The 27,145-nt window shown below is 50.8% G+C and overlaps 1 protein-coding gene across 1 annotated transcript; it reads right to left on the bottom strand.

The window, feature by feature from the left end:
- Window positions 1–3,795: 3,795 nt before the first annotated feature.
- On the bottom strand, window positions 3,796–23,848 carry CCDC92B (coiled-coil domain containing 92B). The gene is made up of 4 exons (XM_058703665.1): window positions 23,590–23,848; window positions 15,680–15,832; window positions 10,513–10,560; window positions 3,796–7,755 (listed from the first exon to the last, which is right to left on the bottom strand). The coding sequence occupies exons 2-4, from the start codon at window positions 15,807–15,809 to the stop codon at window positions 7,163–7,165; spliced, it is 771 nt and encodes a 256-aa protein (XP_058559648.1). The 5' UTR covers window positions 15,810–15,832; window positions 23,590–23,848; the 3' UTR covers window positions 3,796–7,162.
- Between the last annotated feature and the right edge of the window lie 3,297 nt (window positions 23,849–27,145).

Genomic DNA, 27,145 nt, shown 5'->3' on the forward strand with positions numbered 1-27,145 from the left:
TTTTATCCAGAGCTTCAGATCATTTCCACAATACCTGGCTGAGACCCAGGCTGAGGCTTGGAGATGTATCAGCCTGTACCATGCCCTAGCCTTCCTCTACCGTCTTCTCCATGGTCAGGAGCTGAGTGCCTACTAGTCAGCATGGGTGCTAGTGACCAACGTGTCCATGGGCCTAATCACTAACCAGTCTCAGCAGCCAAAGAACGTGCAACTTAGCTTCCACGGATCCCCTGCCCCTTTCCCTAGCAGGCTTCTGTTACATAGTCCCCATCCTCAGGGCTGCCTGGGTGACACTCCTGAGTAAAGATGTTAAGTATGAAGGGAGGTTTATCAAGACTGAGACCTAGACTGCATAATGAGCTTGCCTAAAGCCTCCCACCTCCCTAATTAGTGCGATGATGGATACACCCACTCGGCTGGGCATTCCTATTTCCCTTCTCCTTTTCAGAGTTCCCAGCAGGTTGGAGAGGTGAGCAGGAACCCAAACTCCTGGCTTGCAGGAGAGAGTCCTCTACCTCACTGGCTTGACTCTAGTGACCCATAGGGAGGAAATGCTTCACCTTTTTCCACCCCAAATCTGTGTGGGCCGAACTGGCAGGAGGGAGGGGATGACAGTCATAGAGATGCCCTGGGCCTCAGTCCTCCATGTGTAAAATGAGGGGTTTGCATGCATAATCTCTGACTTATCTGGCACAAACATTGCACAGTCCATCTCTCTGGGCTAGGGTCAGCCGAGATTCCCTCAGAGGTTTGTGAGGGGACCCTAAGGCCAATTCCTTCTCTCTCTTTTCCTTCTCTCCTTTTTTCTCGAATTGAACACGGGACCCCAGAGTCCTGGGTAAATGCTTATCTAGGGCTGCACTTTCCTTCTCATAAAAGGCAATAGACCAGCAGACACCTGGGCCACACTTCTCAGAATGGGAATCACTACAGGTCTGGTCCTAGCCCATCCTGAGTTCAAATCTGATCCCCCAGAGACTAGAGCAAGGAACTGTGATGGGGAAGCCCAGGCCCCATGCCTGCCTGCTCCATATGGACACACTGAGTAGGAATCAATACATGTGACTTCAAGTCTAGCTCCAGCCCCGACTCCTTCACTGCAACCTCCTTACTTACCTTGAGTAAATCATTTATCTTTTCTTTATGCCAACTTCCCTGGGAAGAGTGTGACAGGCTAGATGTGGAAGCTATCCCAGGTCTACAGTCAAGCTCAGATATCACTGTTTCTGTCAAAGTCCTTTATGGTCTCAGCTGGAAGTGGTTACCCCCTCCCTAGAGCTCTACAAATATTTTATTCGTGTAATTTATTGACTGTGGTCCACCTATCCCCCCACCCCCACCCCCACACTTATTATTTGTTCTTACTTTTGGGGCTAACAAGCCAGTAAAACCACACTCAAAATGGCTTTAAAAAGCATGCCACAGGGGCACCTGGGTGGCTCAGTCGACTGAGTGTTGGACTTCGGCTCAAGTCATGATCTTGTGGTTTGTGAGTTCAAGCCCTGTGTGGGGCTCTGTGCTGACAGCTCAGAGTCTGGAGCCTGCTTTGGATTCTGTGTCTCCTCCTCTCTGCCTCTCCCCCACTTGTGTTCACTCTTTCTCTCCAAAATAAATAAATAAACATTTAAAATAAATAAACAAGGATAAAAGTACGTCACAGATTGAGGAGACTAAGGAAAGGCAACTAAATGCAATGGGATCCTGGATAGAACACCTGGAACAGGGGCTCCTGGATGGCTTAGTTGGTTAAGCATCTGACTCTAGATTTTGGCTCAGGTCATGATCTCTCAGTTTGTGAGTTCAAGCCCCACATTGGGCCCTATGCTGGCAGTGTGGAGACTGCTTGGAATTCTCTCCCTCTCTCTGCCCCTCCCCAGCTTGCTCACTTTCTCAAAGTAAATAAATAAACTTTAAAAAAAAAAAAAAAAGAAAAGAAAACTTGGAACTGGGCACTGGTGGAAAAATTGGTGAAATTCAAATAAGGTCTGTGGCCTTTTTCTTTTTCTTTTTAAATGTTTTTATTTTTGAGAGAGAGAGAGGGAGAGAGACAGAGCGCAAGTGGGGGAGGGGCAGAGGGAGAGAGAGAGAGAGAGAGAGAGAGAGAGAGAGAGAAGACACAGAATCTGAAGCAGGCTCCAGGCTCCGAGCTGTCAGCACAGAGCCCCACTGGGGGCTCTAACCCATGAGCCAGGAGACCATGACCCCAGCCGAAGTCAGACACTCAACCAACTGAGCCACCCAGGCACCCCTAAGGTCTGTGGTCTTACTAATCACGTACCTATGTCAATTTCTTGGTTTTAATTGTACTATGATAAAGTAAAATGTTAATATTAGGGGAAGCTGGATAAACGATATACAGGAACTCTGTATTATTTTTGCAACTTTTCTCTAAGTCTAAAACTAGCTCCAGGCACCTAGGTGGCTCAGTCGGTTGAAGGTCCAACTTAGGCTCAGGTCATGATCTCCGGTTTCATGAGTTTGAGACCCATATAGGTTTTTCTGCTGTCAGCCTGTCAGCGCAGAGCCCTCTTAGGATCCATTGTTCCCTTCTCTCTGCCCCTCCCCTGCTTGCGTTCTCCCCCAGAACAAATAAATATTTTTTTAAAAACTAGCTCAAAAAAATAAAGTTAAAAAAATGTACAAATTAATGCTGACCACTTAAAAACAAAAGTAGGGGAGGGGGAAAAAAGTACGGGAGGAGGAGGGGTTTATTGGTCCATATAACTGACAAGGGCAGGGGTACGTGGGATCAAGGCATAGCTGGATCCAGCAGCTTAATTGTCGGGAATTGTCTCCATCTCTCCTGCTTCTGCTTCTGGTATGATAGCTTCATATTCAGGCACCCTTATCCCTTGCGATAGCAAACAACACGCCAGACCTCCAGGCTGATATTCCGCCATTTAGCCACTCGCGTGTCTCTTTCCCTATAGTCCTGTTTTGTTCACTGATGGATCCCTAGCATCTAACTTGGTGTGTTGAATGAATGGCTCCAGCGGAAGTCCTGAGATTGAGTCTCATTGGCTCATACTGAGTCACGAGCCCATCTCCAAACCAATCAGTGTGCCTTACTTTACCTGGGTCACGTGGGTAGAGTCAGCGCCCGCCCCCTCCCCAACACGGGGATCTGAGATGGCAGGAGAGCAGTTCCCCAAAAGGAAGCAATGGGTCCTATTATCAGAAAGGTTGCAGGCAAACCATTATTTCCCCCGAATCCCCCGAATGTAGAGCTGCTGCTTTTTCTCCACAACATAGACCCATACGGAAAACGCACGGGCTTAAATCCTTGTGGGGCTGGGTGTGCTGAGCTCCCGGAATGCAGTCTCAGGATAACCCTCATTAGTGGAAGATAAGAATAGGGCTCATCTCTGGATGCTGGGCTTCTTGCAGCCGGATCAGATGGGCGTGGGTGTCAGGAAAGGGGAACCAGCGTGGCCAAAGATGCCAGAACCGCAGGACTCTTCCCTGCCAAGACATTGGGCAATTCCAGGCCTGGAGGCCTTCCGGTCTCTCTCTCCCAAAGCTAGTCAGAAGCTTCAGATCTAAGGTCTCATTTGTTCATTCGGTTTGGGGTACCATGGGGAGAGGGACAGGGCTAGCCTGAGCATTGGGACGCCTCAGATGAGTGCCTTATGCCTGTGAGGAATATCCAGTGAGAAGACTCCAAGTTTCAGCTCCCAGACTTCACCTAACCCACAGGCGGCCTCCCAAACCACCATGTCCTCCACATCCTCTCCCACTCCTGCAGGCACAGAGGTCGGGTAGGGCAGAGTGCCCACAGAGAAGAGGTCTGACGTGTGTGTTTTTCAGATATTTTATTAAGAATAAGGCATATGACAGTCACCCCTAAAGCACAGGGCTCTATTTCTGTAGGTGAGTGAATACACTCTGAAAAGCATTGGATTAAAAAGCGCAGCCAACAGAGAATTTGGAGCAGGATCCCTCTGCCCCACCAATGGGGCTCCTGCCAGGTGGTGTGGAAGCCCTGCATGTCCCTATTCAAGGCTGGCACCTCAGGGAGAGGGTGCTTAGAGATCCCCAGCTCTTTGCACTAAGGAGATGCTGTTCCACACCCTCCTGGCCTCCCTCTTCTCCATGGGGAGACCTCTACTCTGCTGCTGGCTTGGGGAAGGGCTACCCCATTTCAGCCCTGGAGTGGTCCCCCAATCTGCAGGCCACTGTGGGTGGGATATGGGGGGCAGGGGTATAGAGTCTCATGCTGCATTGGCCACTTGTCCCTGGCTGGCTTCCAGAACAGGGTGGGGTCCCCACTTGCAGCTCTCCTTCCTGGGTCTATCCATACTTGGTGTGTGGCTGGAACTCCACCTCGAGGCGGGGGCTGGGGGGGGGCCCTGAGTGTTCTTGTCAGCATGCCCCTCCCCAATGGGGACTCATGGTGCTGCAGAGAAGAGTGGAGCGGGGAGGAGACACGATCCTTTCCCTTCTAGTCACCCACACATTCCAGGGGCTCATGGGAAGTGGTCTTTCCTTTGGCAGTGTGGGTCCCCCAGGCTAGGAGAGGGAGAGAGCTGGAGGCTAAAGAATTTGGGGCTCCTAGGCCAAGGGCAGGCTACTGACTCCCAGTCCCATTCTGCTGCATGTGGGGCAGGTGGAGAGAGGGAAGTCCTCAGTCCGTTATTTCTAGAAGAATGGGGAAGAGGAATTGGTTAAAATTGGAACCCTCCATCTGCCTCAGCCCTCAGCCCCTCCCCCCAGCTTGCTAAGTGGAGGAGGAGGGTTGGCTTATTTCCTTTCCCAGACACTCAACACCTCAGGTGAGAGTCAGCAAGTCAGCCAGCACTCAGAACCTTTCATCTGGGGGATCTCCAAGCACCCCACAAATAATTGTCATTATCTCTGGTTGCTAGAAGAGGGACAGGAGTTTGGAGGTGCTGATGGGGTTACTTGGGGAGAGGCAGACAAGCTGCCGGAGGCTCCCTGGGGGAGGGGTGTGGTGGAGGCCCCCTGGCTAGACACCCTGGGTACCCAGGAAGGAAGGGGAAGGGCTATTGCTATAGAGCTGGGGGAGGCCAGGCAGGCATAGCTATGGCTTTTAGTAGGTGGGCAGGGTTGGGGGGAGGGGGTGGATAAAGTACTTCACCATCTCTGTAGAAGAATCAACATAACAAAGTCACCCTGTTTACCCCAAAAGTGTGATTGTGGAAGCTCAGGATCTAGGTGGGTTGCTCTAGAAAGACACCCTTTCCCTCCTTCCCACAGTCCTTTGGGTCCCTTCAGGAGAGTGCAGCCAAGAGAGGAGAGAGGCCTCCTCACACAGGCACCTCTGAAAGGGAGGCAATGGGACCAGGGGTACAGTGAGTCACACACACTTGAGGGGGGACACGGAGGGCAGAGGCACAACCACGGGGCAGGAGAGAAGGGTAAGAGGCCAGGGCAGAGCAAGGACTCCAGGCCAACATTGTGGCCCAATGGAGACTGAGTGAGAGAGAGCACTGTCTGTCCTGTCTGTCCTAAGGGCATCCACACCTTGGGCATCTGCATTCCAGGGGCTGGATGCCCAGATGAGGCCCAGTTATTGTGCAGTGGTCTCAGCAGTCCTGAGTGCAATCAGCTGGGAAAGGACAGCATATTTGTGGGGGCCCAGAGTGTGCTCACTGGTTTTGATTCTTGGGGATATCCCACTCCCTCCAACATAGTGAAAGAGGACAGGAATGGGGGTTCCCCCTGTTCATCACAGGGACGGTGATGGAAGAAGGGTTCACCGCCCCTGGAGACTGGCTCTGCTCAACTCCCAGATCCTGGGTGACACACAGAATGCTCAGCCTCAGGACAGGATCTGCCAGGACGCGCTACTTGTGACAGAGGTAAGGGCTTCTCCCTGCCCCCCACCCTCCCTCAGCAGCCCCTGGAAGACCTCACAGGCACTTAGGACCATCAGAGGAGGCATGGCATGGGGGAAGGGGCTCTAGGGGTTTGTCTTTCTAGGGGTTGGGCTTGGGGTGGGGGCCACGCTAGACCAGAACTGCATTTCCTGCCTTTGGTCAGGAGAGGGGAGCTGGGGGCAAGTAGTTAGGATGTGGGGTGTCTCATTTGCCATTTCACCACTGGCTATCCTAGACAGATGCACCCGGCCACTGTCAGTTCTGGTAGGATCGGGGGCATCCCTAGAGGGGACCAGCCTGGGGACTAACCTGTGCTCCTACCTTCGCCCCACCCCAGCAAACTCAAACCTCTCTCAACTACGTCCACTTCCAAGAACCCGGCCCTTCTTCCCGGCTCTGGGTGCAGCTGGGCAAAATTAGCACCAATAAACAGGACTAGGAAAGCTCCCAAGGCAGCCTTCAGGTTCCCAGCTGCATCCGGAAGGGGACGGCCTTTTGTGCCCTTCCACAGCCGTACGTATGTCCGTACGGGACTCAGGAGTGTCCCCCTCGCTTCCCTAGCGCAGCTCCGGGGTCTAAATATTAGATGAGCATCCTGGGAAAGGACTGAACTGGAGACAGCTCTAGACCAGGTTCTGTCACCAAACCCGTTCTGTACGGGTGCTCTCCAAGGGTCTATGGGTGCTACCTTCCAGAAGTTCAAACTTCCATCACGTCACAATTTCCCTACCAGGGGCTCTGGCAGGAAATGCCTCTAAAGTGTTGGGTGCTCACCGGTAAGGACCTATCAGCAGGGTAGGGGTAGGAGAAGCGGCATCAGAGGAAAAAGGTCCAGCCGCTAGCCCCTAGCTCGAGCCTCCCCTCTAAGGAAGGCTTGGCGGGCAGGGCAGCCGTGCGGGGCTGGGGGAGGCCCGAGGGGGGAGCTGGGAGGCCTAGGGGTGCTAAGTGCCACTGCGTTCCTTTTGTAGGCCAGCCCAGCCTTCCCCCTCCCGTCCAACGATTGTCAGCTTTCCCAGGGCAGGGCATGACCTCCGCCCCCTCCCCTCTCTGCAACAGGGTGGAGAACTGATCAGCATCCGTACACCAAGCCCTCTCCACAAAAAAGGTGCACTCTCGCAGCCCCGCGGAGGAGCTCCCTCGGGGGAGGACAATACAAAAGGCGGGGGCGGTTGGGCGGGGTAGGGGAGCTGGGGCCGCCTCCGTCCGCTCCCAGGAGGAGCGCCGGCTCCCGCGGCCCCCGGGACGTGCGTGCGCGGCCCGAGCTGCGTCCCTAGCCGGAGGCCGGGCCGGCCTTCCCCACTCCCCACCCCGCAGCCCCGCGCCTATTCCGGCTCCGCGGGCGCGCTGGGCGGGCTGCGCGCGGCCGGCGGGCCGGCTCGGTCCGGGGGCTCCTGGGGAGGCGGCTGGCGCGGGCTACGGCCGCTAGGCCGCGGGGGCCTCCGGGCGTAGAGGAAGAGCGCGGGATCGGGCATGGGGTCGATGTCGTCCAGGGCGCGGGCCGCGCGGTCCCAGGCGGCCCAGTCCCGGCCCGGGCCCTTGGCGGCGGCCTCGGCGGCGGGCGGCCGGCGGGCCCGCTGTGCGCGCCGGCGGGGCCGGGGCTCGGTGGCGGCGGCGGCGGCGGGGCCCGGGCGCGGAGTCTGCAGTCTCTGGCGCGCCGCGTGCAGCTGGCAGGAGAGGTAGGCGGCCGCCTCGGTGTGCTTCTGCAGCTCGGTGCCCAGCACCGTGGCGCGGTGGCTGCGGCGCCGCAGCTCCTCCAGGAAGCGGCGCTCCTCCGTGCGCAGGCTGCAGCGCAGCGCAGACACCAGCGCCTCGCGCTGCGCCACCTCCCGCCGAAGCTCGGCGTTGGCGGCCGCCCGCGCCGCCAGCTGCGACTCCAGTGCGCGGCACTTGCTCTCCAGCTCCCGGGACGCCGCCTCTGGAGAAGGGAGATGGAGAGGAGAGGTGACGGTCTCCGCCTGGCCGACCCTGCACAGCTCGCCGAGCCACGTTACAGAGCCCGGCACCTCCCCGACCACCCGTCCGGCCGCGCTCTCCCTCACTCCCACTCGTCGGCTACACAGGCCTTTCGCTTCCTCGGGGCCCTGGCACCTATCCTACCGCCTGGTCTCTCCTCTAATTCTTCAGGTCTCAGCTGAAATGCAAAACCCTCCCCGACCAGTATTCATGCACACCCACAAATATTTGTTGAGCCCTTACTATATGCATTGTGCTAGGCACTGGGGATATGGTGGATAATAAAACATTCCTCATGAAGCTTACAGAAAGCATAGTGGGAGAGGTATAGTGCATAATCACAAATGCATGTGAGGTTGCATCAGTGACATGTGCCAATGCCATACATGGATACAAGGTATGGTGGTACAGGTTGTTCACTGCACAATGTCACCCAGATGAGTAGGTAAGTGGGGCTGACATGCCCCAGCTCCCCTACCCCGCCCAACCGCCCCCTCCTTTTGTATTGTCCTCCCCCGAGGGAGCTCCTCCGCGGGGCTGCGAGAGTGCACCTTTTTTGTGGAGAGGGCTTGGTGTACGGATGCTAACTGGATACTGTGACCTTCATGCTTTTCAGCAGAAGAACCACTTAGGCGAGGATGAGTTGGAAGAATGAGCTGGAGTTAAGCAGTGAAGAGGAGAGAGAAGGGTGCTGTGCAGAGAGGAACAACTTGTACAAAAGCCCCATCCGCGGTAGGAGGTAGGAGAGACATGCAAAAGTGAGAGACTGAAAGACTTGGGACCTGGGAATGTGGGTGAGAAAGGGCAATTAGTGTGCCCTGAACCTTGCTGTTTCTTTCATAGGGCATTTGTTACATTTTGTAATTTCTTTTGTGTTACTTCTTTATTGTTTGCCTTTGCCCAAGGTTTCAACACTGTATATATATTGGAACAACCCAGAGAGCTTTAAAACATAGTTTCCTGGGCCCTAACAAAGACCAATTGAATCAGGATCTCTGGGATTGGACCTGGGAACTGGTACTTCTTCAATGTTCCCAGGTGATTCTAATGTGCCCCCAGAGTTGAGGACCCCTGCCTCCTGGATCCTAATTCTTTCCATTTCAGCCGGCAACATATCCTGGGATTAACACATGTGAGCGATTGTAGAGACATAGATGGCTGAAAGGTGACAAAAGGTAGCCAAAAAGGTGACTCAGGAAAGGATATGAAAACCAGCCAAATGGTAGGAGGACAAAGAAAGGGAGCTGTCCACCCCCCTGAGAGAGGACAAAAACCAGGATGCTGGGCAGTTCCTTGAGCTCAGATGACCCCAGAAACCCTTTCAGAGGAAGGAAACCCTTTCAGAGGTGGGGTGAAGGTTGCTGTTGTCACAGAACTGGTGTTTGGGATGTATGCCTCCTTCCTCCAAGCACTCAAGCATGAAGAGGTTGCCCCTGTTGCCACTTAAACAAGTAGGTAGAATTCGTTCAAGTCTATAAATGTTTAGAACTTTATGAACAAATATGGGAAGGATTTGTAGGGTTTTCAGTATTTTACTTAAAATTTCCACCCTTCTCCATACCTAAGTCTTGGTCTTGTATGTAGCCTTTTTTTTTTTTTTTTTTTTTTTTTTTTTTAGACAGAGAGTGCCCAAAAGGGAGAGGGGCACAGGGAGAGAGAGAGAATCTCAAGTAGGTTCCATGCTTACTGCGGTGCCCAACATGGGGCTCGGTCCTACAACCCTGGGATCATGGCCTGAGCCAAAATCAAGAGGCGGATGCTCAACATTCAACCAACTGAGCCACCCAGGTGCTCTTCATCTATGAGCAGCACATCAGTATGGCAGGGGGTCCATTCCCAGCTAACTTCCTCTCTGCTAAGAAAGACTACATAGTGATTCATTTTAAATTAAGCATTCACTCAGTCCCTCTCCATGTCTTGCACTTGGAGATGATGGATAACATCCAGTTCTCAGAGATCATATAACTTTGGTGATTAAGATCTCAACGATGGAACCCCTCCCTTAAAAAAAAATGTTTCAATTGTAGCAAAAAAACAACATAAAGTTTACCTTCTTAACCATTTTTAAATGTACAGCTCAGTAGTGTAAAGTAAACTCACATTGTTGTGAGTTTTGCAAAACTGAAACTTCATCTCCATTGAACACCATCTCCCCCCCCACCTCCATTTTATGGGTGAAGTAATAATCTGTAAACAGATATTTTAGTGGAATTGCTACAATGGCAAGAAGTCACGCTTTTGGAAAATGAAGGATTTGCTGACGTGTTTCTTTTTTCTCCTCATCTAGACAATGTTCCTTGAAGCCATGGACTCCATTGCCATTGTGTTGCATCTCAGCATTCAGCATCTTGGAGGGTGTGGACACTGACTGTAGAGATCAATTATGCAAGGATGGGAAGGATTAGGGAGGTGGGTCACAGAAAGCAATGAGGTTGATCAGGTGGACTTCCAAGATACCATTTCCTTCCTGCCTTCATTTTCCTACTTTGAACAGAGACATGGATACAAGGTATGGTGGTACAGGTTGTTCACTGCACAATGTCACCCAGATGAGTAGGTAAGTGGGGCTGACATCCTTCACTCTGCTGAAGAAGCTGAGGAGTGGCAGTCCCCCAAGTCTGGACTGGGGACAGAGAAGGCTTGGGTCCTACCAAGTGGTGGGGAAAAGGTAACCTGTTGGGCCCCCATGCTATTTCCCCACCAGTCATCCTTCTCTTACCTTGCTGGTGAGATTGGGCCTCTCTCATCTCCAGGTCATGAGTCAGTTCTGTGGGGAAAGAAAATAAAAGGTAGTGGTGTGTGTGTGTGTGTGTGTGTGTGTGTGTGTGTGTGTGTGTGTGAGAGAGAGAGAGAGAGAGAGAGAGAGAGAGAGAGATATCAGGGAATCACAGCTCAGTAAAAGTGACAATATTAGCATCCTTAGAAACCATCTAAACCATCTCCCTTACCTATTTTACTGCAGTCCAGTGAGGGGAAGAAGTGAAGACAGGTGCAAGGCACAGCCTGAGCCTGATTGGCCTGATTCTAAGCCCAGAGATCTTTCCAGTGCAAGTGCAGTGGCCTGTGTTTGGAGGTTAGCTCATCCCTGTGGGACTGAGGAGCCTGGTTTGCTTTTGGGCCTGGGGGGGAGTACTAGCTCCTTCCCAGAGGTAACATAAAATATCTAACATGAGGACAAATCAGAGCCATTCTGGAAGACCCCTGCTGTGCAGGGCACAGCCCCTTTAGTGTTTAGTTGGTGCACGTGCGAAGTGTCTGGGCTGCTTGCAGGGACTGGAGGGGGACTCAGGACAGTGGCTATTTACCAATAGGGCACATGCGTTTCACTATTTTCACAGCCAGTACTGTCGTGCCTGTGTTATTTTCTGAACATCAGTCCAGCTCGTTTTTCAGCGCTGTTTTCCGCCATATTCCACAGGGTAAGAAGAGGGGCTTCAAGGGGGATAGCGCCACCTGGTGACAGAAGTCCTGAATGGCACTTGGCTTATGCTGAGGGGGCGGGGTCAGTCCGCTAAGGGAACGGTGTAGGAGGTGTAGGAGAGGTTTCCTCCTGGGCTCTCACTGGCAGCCCAGCCACCACGGGGGCGGGGGGGGACCTCCCTGTCTGCCCAGTCCCCATTCCTCACAGCCCAGAATGTTCTGCTCCTCAGTCAGCTGAGTTTGATCATTTTTTCAGCCCCACCCCAGCGCCCTGGACTCCACCAAGGCTCAAAAGCTGGGAAAAGGGCAGGATGGAGCCCAGCAGCAACTGGTGACAGAAACCACCTGTCCTGGAGCACGTGTGTGTTCCTGCAGGGGTGCAGTCAGATGCCTAAAGGAAGTGTGAACTTGGGAGTGGGATAAGGTAGCACATCTCTGGCATCAATGCCCACAGCACCTACACAGTCTAGTCTTGTGGGGCCCTCACCTGGCTCTTCCCTTGGGAGGCCAACTGTTGCTAGGGCTTTTTGCTGTGACCTGAGTCTGAACCTCCTTCCTGGAGCCCCAGGGAGGACCCTGGTGCCTCCACCCTCCAGGGCTTCCTGGAGCCAATTTGGCCCCTCCTGCAAGGCCCTGGAGTAGCTCAAGGGATTTTGGCTCTGCCACTAACTCCCTGTGGGGCTGGTTTCACTCTTAACCAGGAAGTTGGGGGAGGGGAGATAGAATCCTAGTTGGGCTCCACTCCCCCATCCATCAAATCTCCCTGCCCATCTTCCCTTTAGAAGGGCATGCAGTGAGGTCAGATACCCTGTGTGACCTTGGGCCAGTGACAGCACCTCTCTGGGCTTCAGTTTTCTCATCTGTGAAATGGGGACAAAATTGCACCTGCCTCTCAAAGGGCTATTGCTAGGATTAAATTAGAGAAATAAACAGAGGGCCCAACCCAGGGCTGAGTCAGTGCTGAATACACGGGACAGATCTTGTTATCATCCAGGCTGCCCCACCAACCAGAATATGCCCACCCACCTCTTAGAACCCCTTCATTTTGAGTGCCATCCCTTTTTGGCAGGCTCTTTCTGAAGCCCTGCCCACTTGGTTCCTATACTAGCTCATCCCCTCTCCCATCCGCTTCCCAGCCTCTGAGTCCTTGTTTATTTTTGTATTTTTTAAAGTTTATTATTTATTTAGAAAGAGAGTATGATCATGAGCAGGGGAGGGGCACAGAGAGAGAGGGAGAGAGAATCCCAAGCAGGCTCCATGCTATCAGCTCAGACCCTGATCTCACAAACCATAAGATCATCATCTGAACCAAAATCAAGAGTCAGACACTTAACTGACTGAGCTACCCAGGCACCCTCCCTGTTTACATATGTATATGCATGTACATATATACATACATATATGTGTATATATATACACACATACATATATATACATATATGTATATAAGTGTATATGTATAAATTTATTTTTTTATTAAAAAAGTTTTTTTAATGTTTACTTATTTTTTTTTTTATTAAATTTTTTTTTTCAACATTTTTTATTTATTTTGGGGACAGAGAGAGACAGAGCATGAACGGGGGAGGGGCAGAGAGAGAGGGAGACACAGAATCGGAAACAGGCTCCAGGCTCTGAGCCATCAGCCCAGAGCCCGACGCGGGGCTCGAACTCACGGACCGCGAGATCGTGACCTGGCTGAAGTCGGACGCTTAACCGACTGCACCACCCAGGCGCCCCTAATGTTTACTTAATTTTGAGAGAGAGAGAGAGAGACAAAGCATGAGTGGGGGAGGGGTAGAGAGAGAGGGAGAGACAGAATCTGAAGCAGGCTCCAGGCTGTGAGCTGTCAGCACAGAGCCCGATACAGGGCCTGAACTCACAAACTGTGAGATCATGACCTGAGCCAAAGTTGCACACTTAACCAACTGAGACACCCAGGCGCCCCTTAATTTGTTTTATTTTTAAAACTAGGTTCCATGCTCAATATGGGGCTTGAACTCATGACCCTAAGATTAAGAGTCGTATGCTACTGACTGAGCCAACCAGGCATCCATCTAAGTCCCTGTTTAATCCCCTTGAAAAAAATTTTCTTTTTTCTGTTCCTTTCTCCTCTTTCTTCCACCCGTTGGAAGAAGGGCCTTATTCAGGTATTTCAGCCCCAGTAGTGGCTGCTTCAGGCCAACCCAGTGTTATTTTTATCTCCTGAATCAATAACCGAGAGGCTGCAGTCCCATAGCAGGCTGAGGAGGGTGGTGGGGGTTGTTCCTGCCTATTACACTTTTTTGGGATCCTGGCCTGTGTCCTGAGTGGAAGGACCCAGGTCTTCAGAATTCGGGCAAAGCAAAAAGAAATCAGGGCAAGAGCTATAGGGTCTTAGGGTCCACTCATCTTGATTTTCCTTTAATGTTGTTATTGCAATGAGAAAGTGGCATCAGGCAGGAGTGAGTCTGCATGGGCCATTTCTGACCCATGGACTGGCTCCTGATGCCATCCAGGCTTCCGGGGAGATTGCAGGGAGCCTGGCCTAGGAATGTAGCAGCTGAATCTGTATATGGAGCCAAGGACAGCGTGGGGGCCGAGAGTCAGGACGACCAGTCTCTGAAGCCAGAGTGAGAAGCCAGGCAGGTCACTGAATTTCCCTCTGGAGAATGGGGAGCCTCCCATGAGCAGAGGCTGGGAGGGAGGTAGAAATCTGAGCATCTTGGGGAGAGAGTATGCAGAAAGCTGCAAGAGGCAGGCACAGCTGGGAGTCTACAGCTCTGGGGTCTAATCTTGGCTGTGTCACTGACATATTGTGTGGTGTGCGTGCTCTCTCTCCCTCTCTCTCTCTTTGGGTCTCAGTTTATCTAGTTGTATAAGAAAGAGGTTGGGCTGTTTCAGGTGACCCATTCCATGAGTCATTGCCTCTAACACCTGTACTTGGGGCGCCTGGGTGGCGCAGTCGGTTAAGCGTCCGACTTCAGCCAGGTCACGATCTCGCAGTCCGTGAGTTCGAGCCCCGCGTCAGGCTCTGGGCTGATGGCTCGGAGCCTGGAGCCTGTTTCCGATTCTGTGTCTCCCTCTCTCTCTGCCCCTCCCCCGTTCATGCTCTGTCTCTCTCTGTCCCAAAAATAAATAAAAAACGTTGAAAAAAAAAAAATTAACACCTGTACTTGGGGACTCGGCCTGGATGAGCACTTGGGCCAGAGCCCAGCCTCTGAGAGGGCTGGGCAGCTGAAGCCTGAAGTCCAAGAGCAGAGGTCAGGGCTGGCATTTGGCTTCATTATTGGTACCTCCTTCTGTCTTGTTTACAAATCCAGTTGGTTGTCAAGTCCTTCCCTTCACCCTGTCTCCCACTGGTCTTCCCCTTTCTGCCCCTTTCATCTCTCCCCTCGACCACTGCATCAGTTTCATCACTGGTATCCCTGCCTCCCTCCCCCTCCAATTCACACAACTGCTGAGTTTTTTAAAGAGCATGATGCTACTCAGAAACCTTCAGGGGCTCCCCACTACCCAGGAGGACAGGCCAAACTTCTTAGCTGTCCTGATACTTGTCAAGGTCTTCTGTCATGTGGCTCCAGCTGTATTTCTCTCCAGCCTTAAGCACAGCTTTATCCAGTCAAATAGAACTTTCCCCGAGCTTTCGATTTCCTACCTTCTGGACTTTGCCACGCTATTTGCTTCATTTGGAATGCTTTCTCCACCCTCATTCCCCCGTAGTGTCTCAGCAGGTCTACATCTCAGCCTCAGGGAGTGGAAATGCTCCCTCCTCTGGGCAGCCTGGGGTGCCTGGTCTCCTTTATCACCCACACCTTAGGCTGAACATGATCCTACCCATGACCTCTCACTGGCCCTCTTCATTTTCTTTTCTTTTTTTTAATTTTTAATTTTATTTATTTTGAGAGAGAGAGAGAGAGAGCGAGAGAGTGTGAGAGCAAGCACGGGGGAGGGGCAGAGAGAGAGAAAGAGGGAGAGAGAGAGGATCCCAAGCAGGCTCCGTGCTGGCAGTGCGGAGCCCGGCATGGAGCTTGAACCCATGAACCGTGAGATCATGACCTGAGCCGAAACCAAGAGTTGGGAGCTCAACTGACTGAGCCACCCAGGCGCCCCGGGCCTCTTCATTTTCTGTAAGTCTAAATGTTATCCCCCCCCCCCCCCCGCCCCCAACTATCCTGTGTGTGTATCTCCCCAACTAGCTTGAGGGCTTGCAAGGTTTGGGAAGTGCTTGATGAACACTTAGTGGCAAAGGACAGGAATCCCTAAGAATGGCTCCCAGGTTTTCTTCTGCTACTGAACCAGAGCCCTTTGCTCTAAAACTCGTGTCTCATCTCCCCAAGACAAGTTTCCTCATCAGAAAAAGGGGTGTGACCCTCACCTGGCAGGTCTGTTGTGAGGTTTAGGGAGGCTCATGGGGGGCACTCCATCAGAGACTGCTGATGGTGATGACTGCTGATGGCCCCCACTGCCCACCATCCCTCCGGCCTCACCTGAGCAGCGTTTCTGCAGCCTCAGGATCTCCAGGTGCAGGTCTCGAAGCAGGGCCATCTGCTCCTTTTTCAGGAAGCTGATGTGGCGTTGCACACTCTGGATCTGATGCTCCAGGGACACGGTATCCATGGCAACCCAGGCCTGGGCCCCACCTGGGGGAAAGACGAGAAGGTAAGCCCACATCTTGTGGGGCCATCTGCCCTGCCCCCCCTCAGATCCCTCATAATGTCCTGCAGTCTGGGCTCCTGTTGCCACCAGGTAGACAATTCTACCGCCGTAGCTCTCTCCCCCGTTTACTCACCAAAGCTTCATGCATGTGTCATCAGGGGAGTATGATTATTCCCATTTAATAGATGAAGAACCAGAGGTCTTCAGGGAACCAGGAACAGAAATGGCTTCACTCCCCTGCCTGCATGTAACTTTAGCCTTTCTGTTTCTCAGGGAGGAACACGAATGGAGCAACAAAGTCAATAAAGAGAGACAGAGGCAGGTTCTAGCCTGCTTCTTAACCAGGTGTGTGACTCTGGGCAAGCCCTCTCCCTCTCTGGGCTCTTTGTTTTCTCATGGCTAAAATGAGGGAGTTGTGGAGTGGAAAAACCCATCCCGCCAGCATCCCAGCTCACCCACCAGCTGGTAGACCAGCATAATGGTTACAGCACACCCTCTCCCAGTTCAAATCCATTTTTCTGACTTAAAATTAACCCAGGGCCCTGGGCTCTTCCAGGTCACAGAGGAGGAAGATCTGATGTGTATTATACTAAGATGAACTCTATGGGCTGAAGGCAGGTGGCAGAGTCCTTTTTTAAAAGAGGAGTTGGATGGGGCGCCGGCTAACTCAGTGGGTAGGGCATGTGACCCTTAATCTCAGAGTTGTGAGTTCCAGCTCCGCACTGGGTGTGGAGATTATTTAAAAACAAAATCTGGGGCACCTGGGTGCCTCAGCTGGTTAAGCACCAGACTCTTGATATCAGCTGAGGTCATGAGATCGAGCCCCTCTGTTGGGCTCTGTGCTGAGCATGGAGCCTGCTTGGGATTCTCCCTCTCCCTCTCTCTGCCCCTGCCCCACTCACACATATGCTCTTTCTCTCTCTCTCTCTCTCAAAATAAATGAACATTAAAATTTTTTATTTTATTTATTTTTTATAGATTTAAAAAAAGTGTTTATTCATTTTTTGAGAGAGAGACAGAGCACAAGCAGGGGAGGGGCAGAGAGAGAGGGAGACACAGAATCCAAAGTAGGCTCCAGGCTCTGAGCTGTCGGTACAGAGCCTGATGCAGGGCTCGAACTTTTAAACTGTGACATCATGACCTAAGCTGAAGTTGGACGCTTAACCAACTGAGCCACCCAGGCATCCCTACCAAGTTTTTTCCCTAGTTGAGCCTTCAGATGAGAATGCAGCCAGCCTTAATTTCAGCCTTTTGAGGCTTCGAGCAGAGGACCCAGCTAAAATGTGCCAGACTCCAGATCCTTGGAAACTTGTGAGGTAACAAACTGATACTGTTTTAAGCCACTTAGTTTATGAAAATCTTTAATGCAGCAATAGAAAAGTAATACAGACTTGAAGGAGGGATAGAAGTTAGAAGAATAAAGAGAAAAACATTCGAGACAGTGGATAGCATTTGTGAAACCCTGAGGTAGGATAATAATGATAGCTTACATTTACTGTGTGCCTATTATGTGCCAAGCCTTATGCTAAGTGCTTCACATGGTCTTTTCGGGGAACAGAGACTTTGTCAATGCCAGTGAGGACTGAAGTGTAAGGTATTAGGGGAGGGCTGCAGGAAGAGAGGTTAGCAAGAGAAGGATCGGGCCATAGTCTCGTAAACTATGCCAAGAACTTTGGATTAATACTGAATGAGTTGGGAAGTTATTATTATTATTATTTTTAAAGTTTTTAAATTTATTCTGAGAGAGGGAGAAAGAGAGAGTGAGAGAGCTGGGGAGGGACAGAGAGAGAATCCCAAGCAGACTCTGCACTGACAGTGCAGAGCTCAATGCAGGGCTCAGTCCCACAAACCATGAGCTCATGACCTGAGCTGAGATCAGGAATCAGATGCTTAACCAACCGGGCCATCCAGGCACCCCTGAATTGGGAAGTTATTAAAGGATTTTAAGCAGAGGAGGGACATTATATGATTTACATTAAAAAAGTTTTTTAATGTTTTATTTATTTTTGAGAGAGAGAGAGAGAGAGAGAGAGAGAGACAGAGTATGAGCAGGGGAGGGGCAGAGAGAGAGGGAGACACAGAATCCAAAGCAGGGTCCAGGCTCTGAGCTGTCAGCACAGAGCCCAACACGTGGCTTGAACTGGTGAACTGCAAGATCATGACCTGAGCCGAAGTTGGATGCTTAATCAACTGGACCACCCAGGTACCCCCCTTTAAAAAAATATTGTTTTGATTTGCATTTTTAAAAGATCGTTCTGGCTGCTATAGGGAGGGCAGATTAGAGGGGGCAGAATGGATGTGGGAGGTCAGCTGGGAGAATGGAGCAGTGGTCAAGGTGAGAGATGATAGAGGCCTGGACCAGATGATGGAGATGAAGACCAAGAGAGGTTCCAGGTGTATTTTGGGGGTAGAATTGGCAGCACATGGGAATGGATTATATTAAGTCATGACGATGGGGAGGGTGAATGTTTGGGATGTCTCCTAGTTTTCCAGTTTGGGCAACTCAAATATGTTTGCTGGATCTTTCTACATTTCCTCACCTTTCACATTAGACCTCTTTCACAATGGACCTCTTCTCTAATCTATAATTTCTCCGTAGGTGATCTTGTCCAATCCCATGGCTGTAACTACTATTTATATGGTGACTCCTAAACTAACTCTCTCCTGTATGCTAGACTGACTGCTTAAGACCACCATTTGGATGTCTGATGGGTCCCTCAAATTTGCATGCCCCAATACTGAACTCTTGTGATCTGTCTTAAAAACATGCTCTTGCCCACTGTTCACCATCTTGATAAATGGCACTGATTTTTACCTATTCACTCAGTTTCTCAGGCCAAGAACTTAGGAGTTATCTTTAATTCCTCTCTTTCTTCATATTCCACAGCCAATCCATCTGCAAATCCAGTTGTCTCAACCTTTGAAAATGTGCATCCTGAATCCAATCGGTTCTCACTATCTCCATTGCTGTCACCCTAGTCCCAGCTCCCACCATCCCTCTGATGTACCACTGTGGTAGCCTGTGACTGGCTTCTCTCTTCCACTCCTGCCTTGTTTCCCATTCAGCAGCTGGAGTTCCTTTAGCACATCTGATCACGTCTCCCTGCTCCCCCCTCAAAACCCCCCAACAGTTCCCCATCACACTTAATTCCTAGTCCAGAATTCTTACCAGATCCTTTACAATTGTCCCTGGCCCTGTTTGCTCTCTTCTACTACTGCTCTTCCATTGCTGGCTCCACCCAGGGCACTCTAGCTTCCTTACTGTTTCCTGAATATGCCACACACTCTTGCCTCAGGGACTTTGTGTGTGCTGTCCCATCTCCCAGGAATACCCTTCACCCAGATACCCTCATGGCCCATTCCTCCCCTTCATTGAGGACTCTGCTCAAACGTTACTTCCTCAGAGCCCTTCTCTGATTACCTGATTTAACATAGAACCCTCTGTCACTCTCCACTCCCTTAATCTGCATTGTTTTTCTCCCATGAATTTATCACCACATGAGTATATTACATTTTGTTTCTTGCCCATTTCCTCTGCCAGACTGTTGGCAACGTAAGATGAAGGTCTCTGTTTTGTTTCCTCCCGTTCCCTAGTGCCTAGCACAGTATCTGGCAAATAGAATATACTCAGTAAATACTCGTGGAATGTACAAATGAGTGAATTTGTGGAGCTGGGCAGACTGATGGAGGAGCAGACTTACAGAGGAGATAAGTTGAAGCCTGAGACATGTTAGATTTGACATGTTCAAGAGACCTAAACGGGGAGAAATAGATGTCCAGTAGGCAGTCAGATATACTGGTGCATAACCCATAAGGAACAGAGAAGCTCTGTCTGTGCTGCTGTAAAACTATGTTGGCATGTGTGTGCCTGTGTGTCTGCACATGTCCCTGAGTCTGTGTGTGTGCCTCGAGGAGTGCACATATGTGCACATGCATGTGGGTGTGGGGGGGAGTTCTTGCTTCTCTTGCATCTATGTGTCTGGTCTGTGCGCACCTGGAGGACGAAGGCACGTGGGCCTCTGCTTATGATGAAGAGAGAAAATATCTGTTCCCAACCGCTGAAACGTAAGTGTCTCTGAAGAGTAAAAGCCTTTTCCACACAGCCCTGGAGACTGGACCCTGGCCATTGTGAGAGGCTGAGCCAACCAGCTGTTTCTGAGCCTTCCCAGAAGGACTTGAGGATTTGTTTCCAACTAGGCAGGCTGCTCTTCTCAGGGCAGAAATTTGGGTCACAAATGATCTTGGCAGATATTCTTTCTTACACATTATTGTTTAGTTTGTTTGGGGGAGAGCGGGAAATGGAGTGGGGAAGGGGAACCACAATACAGATCTCTTATTTGCGGCTGTCACACTTCAGCAGGCCCAAGCCAGGAAAATGTCAGATTTTCCCAGAGAAATGCAGCCCTGGGGGCACCTGGGTGGCTCAGTATGTCAAGCTTTGACTCTCGGTTTTGGCTCAGGTCTCACAGTTCGTGGGTTCTAGCCCTGTGTTGGGGTCCACGCAGGCAGTACGAGGCCTGCTTGGGATTTTCTCCCTGCCCCTCCCCCACTTGCGTTCTCTCAAAAATCAATAAATAAACAGAAAGAAGAAAGAAAGAAAGAAAGAAAGAAAGAAAGAAAGAAAGAAAGAAAGAAGGAAAGTAAGTCCTGGAAACCTCTGGCTTGAGAAGAAGCTTGTGCCTGAGAACTTGGTCCAGGCCAGTGGCAGCAGCTGAAGGGTTAGAGTTACCAGCTTTATCTTCTCCCCACATCCGGCCCAAGATGTCCTACCTCACAGATTAAAGTGAGAAGGGTCCCTTGCCTTTGTCCACTGTCCTGGCCACCTCAGGGTCTGTATTGTTTCCCTGCCCACCTTCTCCTGTGCTCCTAGTTCTTCTTTGTTTTAATTTTCTAGCTTGATGAAAAATGTTCATTTAACAAATTGTCTATTTAAAAATAAAAAAGGGGCCTGTAACACAGGGTTCAAGTTTATAGAGGTAATCCCGGGTACTTTTACCATGCCTCTCATCTGTCTGCAAGTTACAAGTATTTTTCCCCTTGGGAAGTTGCTGGGAGAATGCTTCTGTACTCATGTCTCCAACTACAGACAAAATGTCAGGCTCAGGAACCCTCTAACCCAACACAATTCTCACTCTCTAAGGCCTGGGCTTCTGGTCTCTAAAAATGACCTCACCTCCTGCTTGTCTTTTCGAAGCTTCTGGGTACGCACTTTTCTTGCCAGCTATCTGATTCCAACGGACATGGCAAATAGGAAACTGTAGTTCTCTTCCCTTTCCCTTGTTATAGTTCTTTGGGTTAGAAGAACCACAGAAAATGCAGAATCATAGCACTCAGGGCTCCAGGGGCAGTTGGGATCATCCTAATCACTGGTTTGCAAATTTTGCTACATAGAGCCCAGAGTTCCGCAGAGGAGTCTCAGAAGTTGTCAAAATGGTTGGAGGCACAAGGCAGGGATAGAGGCTTTGTTATTTTTACCCCTCTTTTATATGATTGACAATTCATTGGAGAAAAGCCTTCTGCTAATCAAAAGTTTGAACATCACTCTTAGAGTCCAGTCTTTCCTTGGGTGGCTAACCACTCCCCCTCCCTCAATCTGCTCAATGTCCCCTGGCCTCTGCTGCCCCATCTCACCCTCAGGCAGACAAGCAGCTGGGAGAGGAACCAGAACTGAAGACTCTTGCTTTCTGCTTGTGTGGAGTTTGCATTTTCTGCCACCCCTCACCCCCTGACTGCTTCTCTTGTCCCAGTTTCAATTTCCTTCTTCGTGTTTCTTTTCTCTTCGGGACTGAAAGTATTTATTGAGTCAACAAATATCCTTGTACTGTTCTGAATACTCAATATTCACATTTTGTTAAAATTCTTTAAGAATGCCTTCTTGGGGCACCTGGGTGGCTCAGTCGGTTAAGCGTCCGACTTCAGATCAGGTCATGATCTCACTGTCCGTGAGTTCGAGCCCCATGTCGGGCTCTGTGCTGACAGCTCGGAGCCTGGAGCCTGCTTCGGATTCTGTGTCTCCCTCTCTCTCTGACCCTCCCCCGTTCATGCTCTGTCTCAATAAATAAACATTAAAAAAAAAATTAAAAAAAAAAGAATGCCTTCTTGTTTCGGGGAGAATGTTAAACTCATTTTTGTCATTTTTATAGTCAGGGTAGGTATATTAGACATGGCAAGCATGGTAATAAATGGATAAATAAATTACGTCCTTTATTTTTCTTAGTCTTTATTCCTCTCTACTACCTGGCTCTGAGGCCTCGGGTAGTGGGAGAACAGAAACTCAAGAAGTGTTTCTCAGATATGGAGGCACAGGTAATGATACTTATAATAATCATCACTGCACAGGTAATAATACTTACATAACAATAATAAATGGCTGGCACTGTTCTTAGCATTTTACATATATTAACTCATATTAACTCATTTATGTTTATAACAACCCTACATTGAATGTTCTATCAGTATATCCACTCCATAGATGAGGAAACAGGCTCAGATAGGTTAAGTACATTGCCCAATAGACACAACTATAGTTTCTGGCAACTAGGAGCACCCCACTGGGTGCTCACCCTGCATTAAGGTCCTTCAAATCTAAACACAGTCCACATTTGCAGTCTGATCTCCTCTTCTTTGGGATTCTACCTTTTTTGCTTTCACAGCAAACTCACCCCATATCCATGGATGAACATCCCTCTCCCCTCTCTCTGCCTCCTGAAACCTGCCCCATCCTTCAAGGCCCTACTCAAAGGCTACCTTTCTTACTAACCTTTCTTTGACCCTCACCAAGCTGGAATGACTCCCTTCCATTGCTGTGTTTCCCAGGAATCATTCTACCATGTATCACACTTCCCTGCCCCCCCCCCCCCCCCCCCGGCAACCTCCGTGTGAGTGCACAGGGGTGCCTGGCTTCTGCTCTAAGCCATAAAGTTACTAAGGGCAAGACCTTGTCTTTGGGAATCCTTTGCATGGAACAGGTGCACAATGAATGTTGGTAAAACAGGGACAATGAGTTCAGTGTTATTGGGAATCACCTAGGCAAGTAAGTACATGTATTAGAAAGTAACCCCCCTCCCCCCAAGTCCTTGGCTCTCCTAGGGACTTGAGTTGGGAACAAGAAGTCAGGCTTTGACAAATGTCTGCTACTCTGCAAGGTGGGCTCACCCGGCCAGTGGGTGGAGCCATCTTCCCCAGGGGTCTTGTGATCCTCTCCACTCCAGAACCTCTCCTCCTCGGTTACCCCTAGGCTATGGGTTCCCCCTCCACTGAAGGGGAGAGATCTCAGGACACCCAGCCTCAGCAAAGCTGAGTGTCCAGGGACACGGGAGTGGGATGTATGAGGAAACTGGAGCCCCCATCCCCTTCAGTCTGGGTGTTCTGCCTGATTATGCCTCCAATATGACTCCCAGAGAAGGCAGAAGGGGATATGGAGACTAAGGAGGACGGGGAAGAGGGGTACCAGGAAGGACAGGGAAAGGAAGGCATAAAGACGTGTGTGATGGGAGGTGGCAGGAGGTGGCGGTGGCTCGACCTCAGGCCGCTCTGGACTCTTCGCCAGGGCCGGTAAGGACCTGAGTCCGGGTGGCGGAGGACAACTTCTGCCAGCAGCCCGCGGGTCCTGTCCGCCTCCCGCGCGCTGCGGTGCCCAGCCCAGCGCCAGCCCTCCCAGGGGAGCTGGAGCTCCGGCCCCGCTGCTCCCCGCCGGTGGCCACCCCCACTGTCCACCCCCCACGCCCACCGGCCTCCTCACCTTCGGGACCTGAGGGAGCGACTGGCCAGCAGGGCCCTGGGTCCGGGCCAGGCTGGGTGGGGGGAGGCGCTCTTCTTCCCCGCGCTAGCTGCGCCTGGGGTTCCGCAGCACCCGCCCGGGCTGCGGCGCCATCAGCTGCTGCGAGGCTGCGGGGCTGTCGGGCCGGGTCTCCGGGGGGTTCCGGGGCGCCGAAGGGGGGTCCGGGGCGGGCTCCAGGCGTAAACACCCAGCAACGTGACCGGAACTGGCGAACGAGCCGTAGGGGGGAGCGGGGGGGGCGGGAGAGATAAGGGGGGAGGGGAGGGACCTGGGACTGGCGGGGAGGGGCCGTGGGCGGGGCGGGGGGAGGGGAGGCTGGCGGCGCGCAGTCGGGGGAGGGGAAACTCCAGGAGCCCCAGGAGCCCCGGGAGCCAGGCCTGAGGACCCCGGCGGGCAGCCGAACTCAGGGAGCTGGCTTTGGCTGGGAGCTGGAAGGGAAACCCAAGGAACCCGCCGGCCACTTGGCGAGCAAGGGCGCGGCGGGCGGATCAGCACCGCGGACAGCGCCCAGGCCTGTAGGCCGCGATCCGCTCCGCCCCTCTGCCCACCCACTGGCGTAGGAATCAGGGCTATGCCCACTGGCCCAGGGAAGGGTTGAGGGGGCGACCTGACCAAAGGTCAAGAAACCTATTTTGTGCCTAATTGGCAGCGAAGTGAGACCTCTCACTAGGTGTGTGACCTTGGGTGAATCACATCACCTACCTCTCTGGGCCCCAATTGGTAAGACATCTTCTTTTCCTCTGGGAACCTCCGAAGAGCCAAGATAAAATCTTTTATAAACTCTGAAGTCCAGAACATTGGTACTGATACGTTTTCACTGCACAAGGGAGACTTCTGTAGTTGGACTACTTGGCTTCTAATTCTGGCTCTACCAATAGCTTTCTCTTCCCTGGACCTTGGTCTCCTTATTTGTAAAATGGGATATCGATGGTCTATGCAACCCATATGTCTCTGAGTTGTTGTGAGGATGAAATAAATTAACATTTGTAAAGTGCTTAAAACAATGCTACATGCTCACTAGGCATTCGTATTCATGATGGCAAGAGACCAGGTGGTGTTGTATGAGTGGCAGGGGACTCAGCTCTGGGTAAGTCATTTCCATCCCTGCCTTTAGGGGCCAGAGGAAGGGTCTGAGGGGATTCAGGTTAAAGGGCTGATATGACTTTTCCCACACCATTGCCAACCAAATATTCCATGCCCTGCCTTTTGGGGCCAAATATCCAGAGAAGTCCTCCACTTTTGTCTCCAGAACTGGAAGACTCTGACATGAGGGCTTTGGAGGCGGTTTTGGCAACTCATTGGCCTCAAAGGCACCCTGCCTTCTCTCTATGGATCTCTTTCCTCCCTGCTCTCCAATCAACTTTTAAGCCTTCACTGGACTTGGGTGTCAATAAATAAAAGTTTTAGCTGCTCCTAGAAGATTCTAACCCTCAAAAAGTTGAAGAAATGGGACACCAGGGTGGCTCAGTCGGTTAAGCATTCAACTTCAACTCAGGTCATGATTTCGCAGTTTGTGAGTTTGAGCCCCGCATCGGGCTCTGTGCTGACAGCTCAGAGCCTGGAACCTGTTTCGGATTCTGTGTCTCGCTCTCTCTCTCTGCCTCCCCCCCCCCCCCCACTCACGCTGTCTCTCTCTCTCAAAAACAAATAAACATTAAAAAAAAATTAAAAAAGTTGAGGAAATGGCTCTCTTTTAGGTCTCTTGGCAAGTAGAGTTCCTATTTTGTTCAAAGGTGTCTCAAATCCCACTCTGTAGGAACTCCAGATTCTAGCTGTGCTTTGAGTGGCCCCACTTCATCCTGTCTTCCCTGAAGAAACCCCTGAGAGAGCAGCAGAAAGGACAACACTGTCCTGCTTCTTAGTGCCTCTCTGTCCCTCTAAGGGCAGTATTCCTGGACTGTGTACTGTGTCGGTCTCCGGCAGGCCCATGGGTTTTTTTTGTTTTTGTTTTTTTGTTTTTTTTTTTTTTTAGGCCCATGGGTTCTGATGAACCATCAACTCATCAATGATTCCGACTGTCAACTCCGAAGAAATAACCCCTCAACTTCATGATGTACTGGTAAGAAGGATGAAAGATATGTTTAGTATCCCCCCAAAATGTGTGGTATGAAGGAGCTTGAAAACTTGGGCTCTCATACTAGCTCTGTTACTTACCATTTGAGTAATTCTGGGCAAATCTCAACCTCTTTGAGCTCTAATTTCTCCTCGGTGAAATGTGAAAAGTAACATTTGCTTTGCCAACAGGATCATTGTGAGGTTGTCAGGAGGAGAGGGTGAACGTATTTTGTGAAGGGCATGCACGCGGGATTGTTATCATCACATCCCAATGTTTTTCTCCTTGATCTTATCAAGATAGATCCTGGGACTTTGGCTTTTCATCAGCCGAAGCAAACAGTCCCGCCCCAGATGTTTGTCTGAGGGGTGGCCCTGCTTCATGGGAGCTTCCGGCTTTGCCCCAAGATGCACTTCTTATAGAGTCCTGCACTGGGCTCTGCACAAGCTCCCAGCTGGGCATGGAAGACCTGGCCTCTAGGGCTGTCCTCAGGACACTTGCAACATCTTTGGCTGACAACTATCCACATGTGTAACAACAAAAGATGTGTACAAAGCACCCATAAAACAACTGAAAGGGATGGGTCAGCAGAGCTGAGAGATCACCATGTGAAGACAGAGCTAGGGCCTGGACTTGGGACAAGGGGACTTGGGGTGCCTCCTTGAGGAGGGTAACAATCATAAAGCCAGCATGCAGAGTAATACTGAGCAAAACTGACTGCGTGGCACTCTACCTTAGGTTGTAGGGAGACCCAGACATGTTACGAGATATGGAGATGATGACATTGGAATGATCATGTTGATAACAATGAACATTCATTAAGCACTTTCTATGTGCCAAGCAACCTACTAAATGCTGCTTAAAAATTGTTTTTATTGTTTTCAAAATTAAACTTTTTTTTTCAAAGTAAACTCTACCCCTGACGGGTCTCAAACTCATGACCCCAACATCAAGAGTTGCCTGCTTTATGGACTGAGCCATCCAGGAACCCCTCAAAATTAAAGTTGTAATGAAGTCTAAGGAAACTAAAGTGTATTAAAAAAGGAGCACCTGCCTATTATGGTCGGTAGAGTGAGTAACTCTTGATCTTGGAGCCGTGAGTTTGAGCCCCACACTGGGAGTAGAGCTTACTTTAAAAAAACCCCAAATCTTAAAAGCCTAAAAAAATGTGTACATCTCACCTCAGAAGTAACCATCTCACCTCAGGGTTTTGAGCTGAGCACTTTACCCACATAAACTCATTTCAACTGCAGAGAAATCTTATTGGAAAGATTTATTCCCATTTGCAGGTGGAGAAAACAAAACTCAAAAGAGGTTAAATTTAACACCACCCATGTGGTAAGCAGTGGAATGAGGCGGGACTCAAACTCTAGCCCAGTCAAGCCGGAGGTGACTTCCTGAGGTCTCTCAGTGAAGGGGATGGAGTCAGCTCTGGAAGAAGACACCCATAGTGGTCACGAGTTT

This window comes from Neofelis nebulosa, chromosome 16 (assembly GCF_028018385.1).
Source record: "Neofelis nebulosa isolate mNeoNeb1 chromosome 16, mNeoNeb1.pri, whole genome shotgun sequence".
In the NCBI taxonomy this organism is placed as follows: domain Eukaryota; kingdom Metazoa; phylum Chordata; class Mammalia; order Carnivora; family Felidae; genus Neofelis; species Neofelis nebulosa.